Below are 16,850 nucleotides of genomic sequence, written 5' to 3' on the forward strand. Positions count from 1 at the left end.
CAGCTGCAAAAGGACTCTGGAATATGAAGTCTCAGCACAGACTGGCCTCACAGACTTTTAAAGAGGTAGGACTACAGATCTTGCCAGCGTGCTCTGCCGTTAAAGTCTATGGGACACGAACATGAAAAAACAAAAGTGTTCATTTTAAAGGTTAATATGCAAGTTATTGTCATAAAACGTGTTTGGGGAGCCGGGTCCTGCCCCAGGGGACATGTATCAATGTAATTGGGAGCAGTGATTTTAATAATGCTTAAGGTAAAACAATAAAAGTGAAATATTCCTTTAAATTTTGTACCTGGGGGGTGTCTAGAGTATGCCTGTAAATTAGCGCATGTTTCCTGTGTTTAGAACTGTCCCTGCACAAAATGAAATTTCTAAAGGAAAACAAGGAATTTAAAACTACTCGCGGTTATTCATGAATTTTCGGGTCCCGGCAATACAGATCAAAGTCATTGAAAAAAAAATGGCAGGGGTCCCCCCCAGTCCATTACCAGGCCCTTTGGGTCTGGTATAAATATTAAGGGGAACCCCAAACCAAAAAAAAAAACGTGGGGGTCCCCCCAAATTCCATACCAGACCCTTATCCGAGCATGCAACCTGGCAGGCCGCAGGAAAAGAGGGGGGGGGGGGGACGAGAGAGCACCCCCCCCTCCTGAACCGTACCAGGTCACATGCCCTCAACATGGGGAGGATGTCCCCATGTTGATGGGGACAAGGGCCTCATCCCCACAACCCCTGCCCGGTGGTTGTCGGGGTCTGCGGGCGGGGGGCTTATCGAAATCTGGAAGCCCCCTTTAACAAAGGGTAACTCCAGATCCCGCTCCCCCTATGTGAATTGGTAACGGGACATTGTACCCCTACCATTTCACAAAGAAAGTGTAAACATTTGTAAAAAAAAAACACACAGACACAGTTGGACAAGTCCTTTATTTAAAAAATAAATAAATAAATTCCAGCGATGCAATCCTGTCGATGTCCATGGTGCGTAAGAGGGGGCAGGGTCACCTGTCCTTATCATAGGGAACCCCCCTGGGGGGATCCTGTGTAAATTCAGCACTTAGAATTGATGTATAGGGAAAAACTGCCATAGATAATCAGATACAACGTATATAGGAGGATTTATTTATTCTCTGTATCATTTGAGGCCAATCAATTCACTGGCTGTATGTGAGGGTTTACAACCACTTTAACCCCTTGAGCTCTGGAAGGTTTAATCCCTACATAACCATTTTTTTATTTACTTTTTGAAATATAAACATAAAAAGACCGAAAATTTTTAAACAAAACAAATAAATATTTTTTATAACTCACCATGGCGTTTCCATGCACATATATTTTTAAGCTGCAAGAATTTGCTGTTTTTATCTTGTTTTTATCTGTGTTGTATTTAAATTAAGCATGACCCCATGTGGATGCATGGCCGAACGAACGGCGCATGCTCGCGCATGCTCAGTATCACGTCGTATTTACGCCCAAAGATACGCCGGCTCAATGCCTGTGACGTGAAAGTAACCTACGCACAGCCCCATTCACGTACAACTTACGTAAACGACGTAAAAAGATACGCTTGTTCCGACGTCCATACCTTGCATGGGCTAGCCCACCTAGAGATCTGCTTTACCTTTACGCCGGCGTATGTCTTACATAAACGGCGTAACTAATTGCGACGGGCGTACATACGTTCGTGAATCGGAGTATCTTGTTTATTTACATATTCGACACGGAAATCAACGGAAGCGCCACCCAGCGGCCAGCGTAAATATGCACCCCAAGATACGACGGCGTAGGAGACTTACGCCGCTCGTATCTTGGCCAAATCTATGCGTAACTGATTCTATGAATCAGGCGCATAGATACGACGGCGGCCATTCGGACTTGCGACGGCGTATCTGGAGATACGCTGTCGTAAGTCTTTGAGAATCTGGGCCAATAAGTGTACAGTAAAACCTTGGTTTGCGAGCATAATTTGTTCCAGAAACATGCTTTTAATCCAAAGCACTCGTATATCAAAGCAAATTTTCCCATAAGAAATTATGGAAACTCAAATGATTCATTCCACAACCATTTATTCATAATACCTTCAGTTTATAGTCCATATAAAAAGATTATAGCAATGTGGTTGTGTAACCATAAAATGTCCATCCACAAATGGAAGCCTCCACAAGGGGATTAGAAGCAAAATCCAGCAGGAGCTACAGAGTAGAAAAGAGGCGCCTCTAATGCCGAGTACACACGATCGGACATTCCAACAACAAAACCGTGAAATTTTTTCCGGCGGAATGTTGGCTCAAACATGTCTTGCATACACACGGTCACACAAATGCTGTCGGAAATTCCGAACGTCAAAAACGCCATCTCGTACAACCCTACGACGAGCCGAGAAAAATGAAGTTCAATGATTCCGAGCATGCGTAGGATTGATTCCGAGCATGCGTCTGATTTTTGTGCGTCGAAATTGCATACAGACGATCGAAATTTCCGACAAGAACTTTTTTTGTCTGAAAAAATTGGGAACCACCAGCTCTCAAACATTTGCTGTCGAAATTCCGACAGCAAATGTCCGATGAAGCCTACACACAGCCGGAATATCCGACCAAAAGCTCACATCGAACATTTGTTGTTGGAAATTCCGATCGTGTGTGTGCGGCATTAGTGTAGCAATATGGTTACATTTAATGAAGGTACAACATTTAGCAACTCACATGGTTGGTGATTAAGACAGGCACATCTAAGTATGCAGGCATCTGAGGTAAAGCTGTCCACATACATAGACCATCCCCCACACCACCAGCTCTCACCACTGTCAGGCCCCTTTCACATTGCGGAGTTTTTCAGGCGGTACAGCGCTAGAAATAGCGCTGCTATCCCGCCTGAAAAACTCCTTCACTGCAGACACAATGTGAAAGCCCGAGGGTTTTCACACTGAGGCGATGCGCTGGCGGGAAACAAAAAAATCTCCTGTCAGCAGCATCTTTGGAGCGGCGAGAGGAGCGGCATGTATACCGCTCCTTCACCTCCTTCCCATTGAAAACAATGGGAAACCGCGGCAATACTGCCCGCAATGCGCCTCTATAGAGGCGCATTGCGGGCGGTATTAACCCTTTATCGGTCGCTAGCGGGGGTTAATATCGCACCGCTATCGGCCAATTCCCGCGGCAATATCGCGCCGCTATTTTTAGCGGCGATATACCGCCACCGCGGCTACAGGTCCAATGTGAAAGGGGCCTCAGTCTGCAATTATAACCGGGAAGACTACCCTGCAGAAGAGCGATCTGAAAGTGAGGCTTGAACCACTCGTGGAGCGCAACGTGAAAAGGATGATGTTAATGGAGGTGAGGAGGACAGTCTATGTGGACAGCTTTACCCCCGGATGCCTGCATACCTAGATGTGCCGCTTTTGATCATCAACCATGTGAGTTGCTAAATGTTGTACCTTCATTAAATGTAACCAAATTGCTACACCTATGCCTCGTACACAACTGCTATGAGAGCTTTTCGTCGGGAAACTCGGACGTGAGTATGCTCCATCGCATTTTTTCTGACGGAAAAACTGCCGGACAAAAAAAAGAGAGCAGGATCTCTTTTTTCCCGTCAAGAAAAAATCCTGGCGGGAAAACCGTTCGTCTGTATGGTTTTCCGACGGGTAAAAAAAACGTGCATGCTCGGAAACAAATCGACGCATGCTGAGTCTTTTACATCACTGCGTTCTTGGCAGTCAAAAGTTCCTCAGACTTTTGTGTGACCGACCGTGTGTATGCAAGGCAGGCTTGACAGGAATTCCGTCTGAAAAACCGCTGGTTTCTTATCCGATGGAAAAACCGGTGGTGTGTACGAGGCATAAGAGGCGCCTCTCTTCTCTTTTATACTCAGTTATGACGTGACGCTACTCTTGTATCAAGACATCGCTTGTATATCAAGGCAAAATGTATTTAAAAATGTTGCTTGTCTTGCGAAACGCTCTTAAACCAGGTTACTCTCAAACCAAGGTTTTACTGTATATTGATTGGTTTGCATAAAAGTTATAACGCCTACAGACTATGGGATATATTTATGGAATTTTTATCCATTTATTTTATTAATACCAGTAATGGTGGTGATCAGAGACTTCCAAGTCTAACATGCTTGATAGTTAAAAAAAAAAATGTATCCTTTACAATGGGGTAGATTCAGATAGAATTTACGCTGGCGTATCCATAGATACGCCGCGTAAATTCAAATCTGCGCCGGCGTATCTACTTTCTGTATTCAGAAAGCAAGATACGCCGACATTAGCCTAAGATACGACTGGCATAAGTCTCTTACGCCGCCGTATCTTAGGGTGCATTCTCACGCTGGCCGCTAGGTGGCGCTCCCGTAGTTTTCAGCGTAGAGTATGCAAATTACCTACTTACACCGATTCACAAACGTACGTGGGCCCGGCGGTAGTTTTTTATGTCGTTTGCGTAAGTCGTTTTCGTCGTAACGTTGCTCCTGCTATTAGGAGGCGCAGCCAATGTTAAGTATGGACGTCGTTCCCGCATCGAAATTTGAAAATGTTATGTCGTTTGCGTAACTCGTCCGTGAATGGGGCTGGACGCCATTTACGTTCACGTCGAAACCAATGACGTCCTTGCGACGTCATTTAGCGCAACGCACGTCTGGAAATTTTAGGGACGGCGCATTCGCAGTACGTTCGGCGCGGGAATGCGCCTAATTTAAATGATCCACGCCCCCTACCCAGATCATTTGAATTAGGCAGGCTTGCGCCGGGGGATTTACGCTACGCCAGCACAACTTTACAGGCAAGTGCTTTGTGAATCAAGCACTTGCCCGTAAAACTTGCGGCGGCGTAACGTAAATGTCATACGTTACGCCGCCGCAGATTTGCCCGATTCTACGTGGATCAGGGCCAAAATCGTTAAGAGGAGATCTTGTCTGTGGGTAGCCTAAAACCCAGATCTGTAGTGGGGAATGGGACATGGACAGGTCAGGTATGTACTATGGGCCAGATTCAGGTACCTGCGCTGCGGCCTAACGTATCTCGTTTACGTTACACCGCCGCAAGTTTTCAGCGCAAGTGCTTGATTCACAAAGCACTTGCCTGTAAACTTGCGGCGGTGTAACGTAAATGCGTTCGGCGCAAGCCCGCCTAATTCAAATGGGGCGTGTACCATTGAAATTAGGCGCGTTCCCGCGCCGAACGTTCTACGTTATTCTACATTTTTGCGCGAAATTACGGTGCCCCAACGTGTTTTTTGAACGGCGACATGCGTTACGTCCTTTCGTATTCCCGAACGTCTTATGCAAAAAAAAAAAAATAATTTAATTCGACGCGGGAACGACGGCCATACTTTAACATGGCTGGTCTAAATCAAAGCCATGAAATAGCAGGCGTAAGTTTGCGACGGGAAAAGCCGACTAGCGACGACGTAAGAGAATGCGACGAACGCTCGTACCTTTGTGGATCGCCGTAAACAGCTAATTTGCATACCCAACGCGGAAAACTACGCAAACTCCACCCAGCGGGCGCCGGAGTATTACACCTACGATCCGAAGGCGTATGAAGCCGCACGCCTGTCGGATCGAAGCCTAAAGCCGTCGTAACTTGTTTTGAGGATTCGAAACAACGATACGACGCGGCAAATTTGAAAATACGCCGGAGTATCAGTAGATACGCCGGCGTATTACAACTGTGAATCTGGCCCTATGGTTCTTCATCAATGGTAAGTAAAAAAGTGTGATAAATGGTCATGGCACTCTAATGTGTGCATCTGTCACATCACACTCATCTCTGTATCGGTGCAGTTTCCTCCCTCACTCTTCGCTCTCATTGGTGTTTTTAGGTTTCTTCCTGACTGTGGTTACTTAAAAGTGCTTACTGGCAGCCGATCAGCAGAAGCATCATTCATCCTGTCAGTGTGAGCGATGCACATCTCAGCTGTCGCAGTTTTCTTCCTGCTGGTGGTGGGCTCTTCTCTGGGGCAAAGTGGAGATTCTACCGACACGCCAGGTAAGAACATTGTTTACAGCCTATCTGTCCCGACCGAGGTTTTAATCAGGCCACACACACATTAAAATCCGTTTGTGAGCTTGATTCCTTTTCCCCAGTTAATCACTTCAGCCCCAGAGGATTTGGCTGCCCAATGACCGGGCCATTTTTTGCGATTCGGCACTGCGTCGCTTTAACTGACAATTGCGCAGTCGTGCGATGTTGCACCCAAACAAAATTGACGTCCCTTTTCCCCACAAATAGAGCTTTCTTTTGGTGGTATTTGATCACCTCTGCGGAAGTAACTGAATGTACTGAATGTAAAATAAATAAGATTTGTCACAAGTAAATATGATATACTTTCCTATGCATTAATTAACGCTAGCAGCATAAAGATTACAAATAGTCAATGTTGACTGAGAGAGTGAAGTTCCACTTTAATCGCTTGCCGACCACCTTCTGTACATTTACGTCGGCAGAATGGCACGGCTGCGCAAAGCAACGTACCTGTACGCTGCTTTGAATTTGCCGCCGTGGGGGGCTCGATGTCCGCCGATGTCCCGCGATCGTGTCAGGGAGATGCCTATGTAAAAAAGGCATCTCCCTGTTCTGCCTAGTGACAGGAAACTGATCTACTGCTCCCTGTCATCGGAAGCAATGATCACTGTCCTGTCATTTGTAGCCCATCCCCCCCCACAGTTAGAATCACCCCTTAGGACACACTTAACCCCTTCCTCGCCCCCTATTGGTTAACCGCTTCCCTGCCAGTGTCATTTACACAGTAATCAGAGCATTTTTATAGCACTGATCGATGTATAAATGACAATGGTTCCAAAAGACCTTCAAAAGTGTCCGATGTGTCCACCTTTTAAGTTGCATTAGTGAAATAAATGAACTTTTGCACGATATTCAAATTTTTCGAGTTTCACCCGTAAGTTCTCTGCGCCTCAACTCCAAAAAAAAACCTCAACCCTCTGACACACCTGGTTGAGTGAAAGTCACTGCAAGCACTTATAAGAGCACAATTGAAGATACCTTTCACTTGGTTGTGAATTAGTACCAGGAAATAGACACAAGATGGTTTAATGGTAAATTAACTCAATGTATTGTTATGGTTTAGAATGAATGGTGGTTTGAGCATAAATGAGTATACAGAAGGTAAATTTAGATATAATATACCAGACGGTGTATTCACTATGCCAAGATAACTTAGAATAGAGTTCTGTACCACTAGACTGTGATTAACTAATGAAACTAAAGTCAACAATAAACAGTGCATATAATTACCTACAATGGGAATAATTATACTGTACCTAATCTAGTGTGCACTCTAGGAGAATGGCTAGGTAATGGTGCAATATCCCCTGCTAGGTACCTCTTAGCATAAGTAATAGGTAAAGGTCTATGTGTACCAGCTGCAAAAGGGCATGCTTTAGTCTTAACTCTTCAGCCGGCTAGCGTTGAGGCCCAATTGTGCCATTGTGATATCCGGAATAGAGGTCCGAATTGTCTAAAAGAGAATTTCCCTTTGAATAAGGCTGGGTTCACTCTGCCACAATGTCGGAAATTGCATGTGATTTGCACTGCACTGCAAATCACATGCGATGTCTGTGCGATGTGCGATGCAAATTCGGCCATACAGATTTTATGGTCGAATTTGCATCAAATTCAGACCAAATTCCTACAGGAAACTTTTTTTGGTCCACACCAGAATCAGATCAAACTGCCACTTGCCTCCTATTGTGTCTTGAGACAGGAAGTAAAGACACCATCAGCAAATTGACGGCAACTTGAAAAGAGTTAACTACCGTATTTATCGGCGTATATCGCGCACTTTTTTGCCCTGAAAATCAGGGCAAAATCGTGGGTGCGCGATATACGCCGATACCCGCTTCCCGCGCCGAGTCTTGAATACTGCGCCGGCATATACCGAGCGCAGTACACTCGGGCAGGCTCGGCCAGTCTCGGCTTCTTCCGCGGTCACGTCCTGGACGTACAGGATGTGAGCGCGACAGTTGCCGAGCCTGCCCGAGTGTACTGCGCTTGGCATATGCTGGCGCAGTATTCAAAACTCGGCGCGGGAAACGAGCGAGGACGCCGCGAGGACGCCGGACCCGCCGAAGAGGACACCGGACCCGCCGAAGAGGACACCGGACCCGCCGCAGAAGGACACCCGACGCCGCAGAAGGACACCCGACGACGCAGAAGGACGCCGGACCCGCCAAAGAGGACACCCGAAGCCGCAGAAGGACGCCGGACCCGACGAGGCCGCCGATGGACGCCGTGCAAAACACCAAAACTGTAAGTACAAAAATAACTTTTTTTCCACAGGTTTGGGGGTCACTTTGGGGGTGCGCGGTATACGCGGGAGCGCGTTATACCGCGATAAATACGGTATTTAACGCTCTATGCAAAAAAGGAAAAACAAATTTTGGCTGTAGATGCACTTTGTTTGCCGATCCATTTATAACGAGTATTCAGTAAAAGTGATCTGGGAGGCTGCACAGCTGCCTCCTCCCATTCGGGGCGGCCAAGACCACAGTAACTGACATCAAGATAGAGAGCGGGAGGAGCTCAGGGAACATGTGTTACCCAATGACCTCTGCAATTAATGAAATCAGAAGCAACAAGCATTTAACAATTTCTGGTTTCAGTTTACTCATTCTTCTGTATCCATAAAAGCACAATCTGTGCTTGATTAGCTGCAAGAGAGACATTGGGGGTCCAAAAGACCTCCGATGTATCCATATAGAGTACCTGTCACCTGTCCATGCTATCACAAAGGGGGTTTGTTAGCTGTTTGTGATAGCAATAAAGTTAAATGGAAAAAAAAAGTGTTAAAAATGTAAATACATAAAAATGAAAAGCAACCAGGTTGCCCCATGCACGAATTGGAATTCCAGCATTCACATAGAGAACTCCAGTGTTTATAAACAACAATTGCGTCACACGTGAGGTATTGCTGCAAACATCGAAGTGTGAGCAATAATTTCAAGATATTTATTCGCTGTTAATAATAAGCTGATAACTTGTAAAGGTTGTTTAAAGCATCACCCATGGACAACTTAGTCGTTTTTGCCTATTCATGGGTCTTCACAATTTTGTCAAATCAATTTTGTTTGAAATTTTAAATTTTTACAAAAACAAGAGTAAAAAATATATCAAAGAGCAGGCATGGGTTAGTCTTCCAACTTGCATTTTTTTGCACGTACCCAGTAAAGCATTGAATTGTTGTTCACAGAGCAAACACATTAACAATTTACTGTAACCCAATGATTTCGGGTATGTAGGTGAAAGAATGACTATGTGTCATAAGAGACCATTCAGTCATATAGAAAACAAAACAAAAAAAGAAATATAAAACATACATGTCTCCTTACACCCAACACATGTGGAATGTGTTTTTTGACACAACCCCATCTTTTATATGATACCAAAAAAAAAAATGGGTATTCTATTGTGTGCGCTTTAAAATTCATTTTATTGTATTTATTTGCTGAAAATACGCATTTAGTTGTGCAAATATCGTGTGATAACATTTTATTCCACAGGGCCTCTGCTTCCAAAAAAATATACACTCACCGATGACTTTATTAGCTACACCTGTTCAATTGCTTGGTAACACAAATTGCTAATCAGCCAATCACATGGCAACAACAGATTCAGGTAGCAATTACGCCTGCGTATCCATAGATACGCAGCGTAATTGCTAAGTAGCGCCGGCGTATCGACTTTCTGTATTCAGAAAGCTCGATACGCCGACTGTAGCCTAAGATATGACTGGCATAAGGCTCTTATGCCGTCGTATCTTAGGCTGCATTCTGACGCTGGCCGCTAGGTGGCGTTCCCGTAGTGGTCAGCATAGAGTATGCAAATTGCATACTCACGCCGATTCACAAACGTACGCGCGCCCGGCGTTCGAGTTTTACGTCGTTTGCGTACGGCGCTTCCGTCGTAAGGCTGCTCCTGCTATTAGGAGGCGCAGCCAATGCTAAGTATGGACATCGTTCCCGCGTCGCGTTTTCCGAAATTTGTGTCGTTTGCGTAAGTGGATCGTGAATGGCGCTGGACGCCATTTACGTTCCCGTCTAAGCAAATGACGTCCTTGCGACGTCATTTACCGCAATGCACGTCGGGAAAGTTTCCCGACGGAAGCATGCGCACTACGTTCGGCGCGGGAACGCGCCTAATTTAAATGATCCACGCCCCCTACGGGATCATTTAAATTACGCGCGCTTACGCCGTCCACTTTTACGCAACGCCCCCGCAAATTACGGAGCAAATGCTTCGTGAATGAAGCGTAGCTCAAGTAATTTACGGAGGCGTAGCGTAAAAACGGTACGCTGCGCCTCCGTAGTAGTGCGCGCCCCTACCTGAATCCACCCCAATGTATTTAGGCATCTAGACGTGGTGAATACAACTTTCTGAAGTTCGAAACCGAACATCAGAATGGGGAAGAAATGGGATTTAAATGACTTTGAACGTGGCATGGTTGTTGGTGCCAGATGGCTGGTCTGAGTTTTCTGAAAGAAGAGAAAATATCCAGTGAGCAGCAGTTGTTTGGAGGAAAATGCCTTGTTGATATCAGAGGTCAGAGTAAACCTTCTGACCTTCTGACACTTTTCAAGAAAAAAAAATAACCCTGCAAGACAAAGGCATAATGAGCTAGTATGCATAGCATACTAGCTCATTATGAATCACTTACCTGAGAACGAAGCCCCGCAGCTGTCCTCGGACACGTCCTCCTTCGCTCCCATGATACCCGGAGTGACTTCCGGGTATCACTGCTCCGGCGCTGTGACTGGCCGGAGCAGCGACGACATCACTCCCACGCATGTGCACCGGAGCCGCCACTAACGGCCGTTAGTAGCGGCACGCTCAGTGCGCCTGCGCACCGTTGTCTACGGCGCATGTGCCGTAGACATCAGTGCTGTATTTCTTGCAAATATCTCCTTAACCGTGTAGATTAAGGAGATATTTCTTGAACCTACAGGTAAGCCTTAATCTAGGCTTACCTGTAGGTCAAAGTGGTCTGTAAGGGTTTACAACCACTTTTAGGCTTTTAAGGCCCTCGTACACACAATCGGATTTTCCAACAGGAATTGTGTGATGGCAGGGTTTTGTCTTAAAATCCGACCATTTGTATGCTCCATCGGACAATTGTTGTTGGATTTTCCGACAACAAATTTTGGATAGCATGCTTTAAAATTTTCTGACAACAAATGTGTGATGTCGGATTATCCGATTGTGTGAACACAAGTCCGTCAGAAAGAAAAATCCAAAGTACAAACACGCATTTTCAGAAGCAATGCTAACCATAACACAACATTAGCAGAAGTTTCCCAAAGGGTGGCGCTAAAGAGCTGAAAAACCACATAGTTTTGTATTTGTTGGCTGACAAAGTTTTGACGTCTGTATGCAGAACAAGTAATTGGATGCCTCTTTTCAATATCTTCCAAACACCTTTTCCACTGACACCAGACCAGATCCCCAGATGAAAATCCCCCAGTCAGCTCCAGCAACTCAGAATACCCCCCCCCCCCCTACCCCCAGCTTAGCTGGGACCTCAATGAACAGCAGACACATGGAAAGCCTGTCCGGGAGGGCAGCACAGGGCCAGGACAAGGGGTGGGCAGGAAGGGAAGCTGCTCTGGGCACTGTGATGTTATGTAAGGTTCGGGGGCACGAAAAGTAGATTGGGGGGAGGGGATTTGTGTTGAGAGGGGAAATTTGGGGAGGGCAGCAGGAGGTAAGAAGTGTTCTTGGAGGGGAAATGTGTGGAGGTGTGCTAGGAGTGGTGTTTTGGGAGGGATTTGCGTTTAGAGGGGAGATAGGGGAAGAGGATTTGTGCTAGGATGGGGGATTATGCTTGAAAAGGTAATATGGTGGGGAAGAGGGGACTTGTGGTAGGAGGGGACATTTTTTTTGAGAGGGGGATTTGTGCTTATAGGCATCATTGGAAGGCATTTGTGCTAGGCGGAGAAATGGTGGAGGCAGTTGTGCTAGGATGGGGGATTTGTGCTGGGAGGGGGTTTCTGGATGGGGGGGGGGAGGATTTGTGCTTGAAGGGGAAATTTGAGGGGTAGAGGGTCTGGGCTAGAAAGAGAGATTTTTTTGGAGGGAGGGGTAGATGATTTGAGCTAAACATGCAGATTAGCGCTCAATTTTTGGGGGGTGGGTGAATTTTTGCTGACACATAATGCCCATACATCTTGGGGAGGGGGGTCTAAATTGGCATGTTCACCCTGGGCTCGAGATGAGCATTTCCTGGGGCAGCAGCCCCTGGGGCTGGAACTGGGGCTGGAACTGGGGCAGCAGCCCCTGGGGCAGCAACTGGGGCTGGAACTGGGGCAGCAGCCCCTGGGGCTGGAACTGGGGCAGCAGCCCTTCAAGCCCAGATCTCCTCCACTAGGACGAAGACCCCTTTGCTCTCAGTGTCAGATTATTTATGCTCCTTCCCAGGGATTGACCAGGGCTGCATAAATATTTAGCTGCTGATTAAACTTCCCCAGCCCACTATCTTCCAGAACCTTTCCAGACAGACAGGAGGAAGCAATCAACCCTACGATCAGTGAAACACAAAACAGACCAAAACAATCACATGCAGCTCAACTGATTACAGTGAGCCAGTTACTACATTTACCTAACCTAGCACCTAGGAGGGAGCTACATGTGTATTCATGAGAAAGTCAATACATGTATTTTGAAATCCAAACTAAATAAATAAATAAATTCAGCTTCATCTTACTTCAGAATTATGCTTCTAACAAAGAATGTGTTCATTTCCTTTAAGATGATGACGACCTTGAACATGAAATGAAGACTTCTGGGAACTTTGAGTGCTTTTCCAAGCTACGTTTGAGTGAAAGAACATTTACTTGTTTTGTTACGGAAAGGCCTTATGAGACCACAGACATCACCTACTTCAACATATGGTAATTAATATTAAATCTTTGCCTAATGATATAAGGTCAAATGACCAGGACACAATCGAGACCATCCAAAGTAGCGACAGGATAGGACCTCTGTCAGGATTCTATTGGCTGTATCTCCACGGGTGTCCATTGTAACAAGAATAGGGGGGAATGCTTGTTCTGGTGAAAGCTGTTGTTTTGTCCTTAGATTTAAGTTTCGATAGTTTTAGATAGTCTTAAAGAAAAATTTAAAGTCAGCAGCTACAAATACTGTAGCTGCTGACTTTTAATATGAGGGCACTTACCTCAGCAATGTCCTCACCCGAGCCGACTCTTCTATTGGCTTTGGGTGCAGGCGCTGGCATATTCAGTAAGGGAAACTGGCAGTGAAACCTTGCAGCTTCACAGTCGGCCTCCAACTGCGCATGCACAAGGAAGCCATCTGTAAAGCCGGCTGCTCTATCTGGTTGGTCCCGCAATCTTCTGGGATCTGTGATGTGTCCCAGAAGGCCGCAGGGGAAGGAGGGGGCTGCGCAATCTGAACGGAAGTGGGAGAGTGGGTACCTGTCAAAATCAGGTACCCTGTCAAAATCCCCCCCAAATACAGTGGGGATCGAAAGTTTGGGCACCCCAGGTAAAAAATTGTATTAATGTGCATAACAAAGCCAAGGAAAGATGGAAAAATCTCCAAAAGGCATCAAATTACAGATTAGACATTCTTATAATATGTTAAAAAAAAGTTCGATTTTATTTCCATCATTTACACTTTCAAAATGACAGAAAACAAAAAAATGGCGTCTGCAAAAGATTGGGCACCCTGCAGAATTTCTAGCATGCACTGCCCCCTTTGCAAATCTGAGACCTGCCAATGTCATGGATTGTTATCAATCATCGTCTGGGAAGACCAGGTGATGTCAATCTCAAAGGTTTTAAATGCCCAGACTCATCTGACCTTGCCCCAACAATCAGCACCATAGGTTCTTCTAAGCAGTTGTCTAGAAAACTGAAACTGAAAATAGTTGACGCTCACAAAGCTGGAGAAGGCTATAAGAAGATAGCAAAGCATTTTCAGATGTCAATATCCTCTGTTCGGAATGTAATTAAGAAATGGCAGTCATCAGGAACAGTGGAAGTTAAAGCAAGATCTAGAAGACCAAGAAAAATATCAGACAGAACAGCTCGCAGGATTGTGAGAAAAGCAATTCAAAACCCACGTTTGATTGCACGATCCCTCCAGAAAGATCTGGCAGACACTGGATTTGTGGTACACTATTCCACTAAAAAGAGATACTTGTACAAATATGGTCTTCATGGAAGAGTCATCAGAAGAAAACCTCTTCTACATCCTCACCACAAAAATCAGCGTTTAAACTTTACAAATGAACATATAGACAAGCCTGATGCATTTTGGAAACAAGTTCTGTGGACCGTTGAGGTTAAAATAGAACTTTTTGGCCGGAATGAGCAAAGGTACGTTTGGAGAAGAAAGGGCACAGAATTTAATAAGAAAAAACATCTGTCCAACTGTGAAGCATGGGGGTGGATCAATCATGCTTTGGGGTTGTATTGCAGCCAGTGGCCCAGGGAACATTTCACGAGTAGAAGGAAAAAAGGATTCAATAAAATTTCAGCAAATTTTGGATGGTAACTTGATGCCATCTGTGAAAAAGCTGAAGTTAAAGAGAGGATGGCTTCTACAAATGGATAATGATCCTAAACACACCACAAAATCCACGGGGGATTACATCAAGAGGCGTAAACTGAAGGTTTTGCCATGGCCTTCACAATCTCCTGACCTCAACATAATTGAAAATCTATGGATAGACCTTAAAAGAGCAGTGCGTGACAGACCGCCCAGAAATCTCAAAGAACTGAAAGACTTTTGTAAGGAAGAATGGGCAAAGATACCTCAAACAAGAATTGAAAGACTCTTGGCTGGCTATAAAAAGTGTTTACAAGCTGTGATACTTGCAAAAGGGGGCAGTACAAGATATTAACTCTGCAGGGTGCCCAAACTTTTTCAGACGCCATTTTTTTGTTTTCTGTAATTTTGAAAGTGTAAATGATGGAAATAAAATCTAACTTTTTTGACATATTATAAGAATGTCTAATCTGTAATTTGATGCCTTTTGGAGATTTTTCCATCTTTCCTTGGCTTCGTTATGCACATTAATACAAATTTTTACCTGGGGTGCCCAAACTTTCGATCCTCACTGTATATTTAACTCATACCAAAACATGCATTATATTACCAAAAATATTGGGACGCCTGCCTGGACACACACACATGAACTTTCATGGGATTCCAGTCTTAGTCCTTAGGTTCAATATTTAGTGAGCCAACCCTTTGCAGCTATAACAGCTTCAACTCTTCTGGGAAGACTGTCCACAAGGTTTAGGAGTGTGTCTATGGTAATATTTGACCATTCTTCCAAAAGTGCATTTGTGAGGTCAGGCCTTGCTTGGTGCACTGGTCCATATCATTTGGTGGAGAGGGATTATGGTGTGTGGTTGTTTTCCAGGGGTTGGGCTTGGTCCCTTAGTTCCAGTGAAGGGAACTCTTAAAGCGTTGGCATATCAAAACATTTTGGACAATTTCATGCTCCCAACTTCGTGGCAACAGTTTAGGGATGGCCCCTTCCTGTTCCAACATTACTGTGCACCAGTGCACAAAGCAAGGTCCATAAAGACATGGATGAGTTGGGTGGAGGAACTTGACTGGCCTGCACAGAGTTCTGACCTCAACCCGATAGAACACCTTTGGGATGAATTAGAAAGGGACTGCAAGCCAAGCCAAACATTCCCATAGACACACTCCTAAACCTTGTGGACAGTCTTCCCAGAAGAGTTGAAGCTGTTATAGCTGCAACGGGTGGGCCAACTCAATATTGAACCCTACGGACTAAGACTGGGATACCATTAAAGTTCATGTGCGTGTAAAGGCAGGCGTCACAATATTTTTGGTAATATACTGTACTATACTATACTACAAGTGCAAACTACAAGTGCAAAGTGCACTTGAAATTGCACTGAAAGTGCACTTGGAAGTGCAGTCGCTGTAGATCTGAGGGGGCCATGCAAGGAAAATAGAAAACAGCATTTTAGCTTGCACATAATTTACTGATCAAATCAGCAGAGTTTCCCCTCATTTCAGATCTACCCCTCAGATTTACAGCGACTGCACTTCCAAGTGCACTTTGAGTGCAATTTCAAGTGCACTTTGCACTTGTAGTGCAAAGTTACATAGTTACATAGTTACATAGTTACATAGTTAGTCAGGTTGAAAAAAGACACAAGTCCATCCAGTTCAACCACAAAAAATAAAAAAACAAAATAAAAAACACAGTAAAATCCTATACACCCAACTCCATACCCACAGTTGATCCAGAGGAAGGCAAAAAACCCCAGCAGAGCATGATCCAATTTGCTACAACAGGGGGAAAAATTCCTTCCTGATCCCCCGAGAGGCAATCGGATTTACCCTGGATCAACTTTACCTACAAATCTTAGTACTCAGTTATATTCTGTACATTTAGGAAAGAATCCAGGCCTTTCTTAAAGCAATCTACTGAGCTGGCCAGAACCACCTCTGGAGGGAGTCTGTTCCACATTTTCACAGCTCTTACTGTGAAAAAGCCTTTCCGTATTTGGAGGTGAAATCTCTTTTCCTCTCGACGTAAAGAGTGCCCCCTTGTCCTCAGTGTTGACCTTAAAGTGAATAACTCAACACCAAGTTCACTGTATGGACCCCTTATATATTTGTACATGTTGATCATATCCCCTCTTATTCTCCTCTTCTCAAGAGTAAATAAATTCAGTTCTTCTAATCTTTCCTCATAGCTGAGCTCCTCCATGCCTCTTATCAGTTTGGTTGCCCTTCTCTGCACTTTCTCCAGTTCTCCGATGTCCTTTTTGAGATCTGGTGCCCAAAACTGAACTGCATATTCCAGATGAGGTCTTACTAATGA

General features: G+C 44.9%; 1 protein-coding gene across 1 annotated transcript in view; it reads left to right on the plus strand.

The window, feature by feature from the left end:
• Positions 1 to 16,850, plus strand: part of IL7R (interleukin 7 receptor) — a 75,128-nt gene continuing 58,278 nt past the window's right edge. Inside the window, exons 1-3 of the mRNA XM_040338295.1 lie at positions 1 to 65; positions 5,823 to 5,989; positions 12,762 to 12,903. Coding sequence (XP_040194229.1) covers positions 5,905 to 5,989; positions 12,762 to 12,903 — 227 coding nt within the window. The 5' untranslated portion in view covers positions 1 to 65; positions 5,823 to 5,904. The remainder of the gene's footprint in view (positions 66 to 5,822; positions 5,990 to 12,761; positions 12,904 to 16,850) is intronic.

Source organism: Rana temporaria, chromosome 1 (assembly GCF_905171775.1).
Source record: "Rana temporaria chromosome 1, aRanTem1.1, whole genome shotgun sequence".
NCBI lineage: Eukaryota > Metazoa > Chordata > Amphibia > Anura > Ranidae > Rana > Rana temporaria.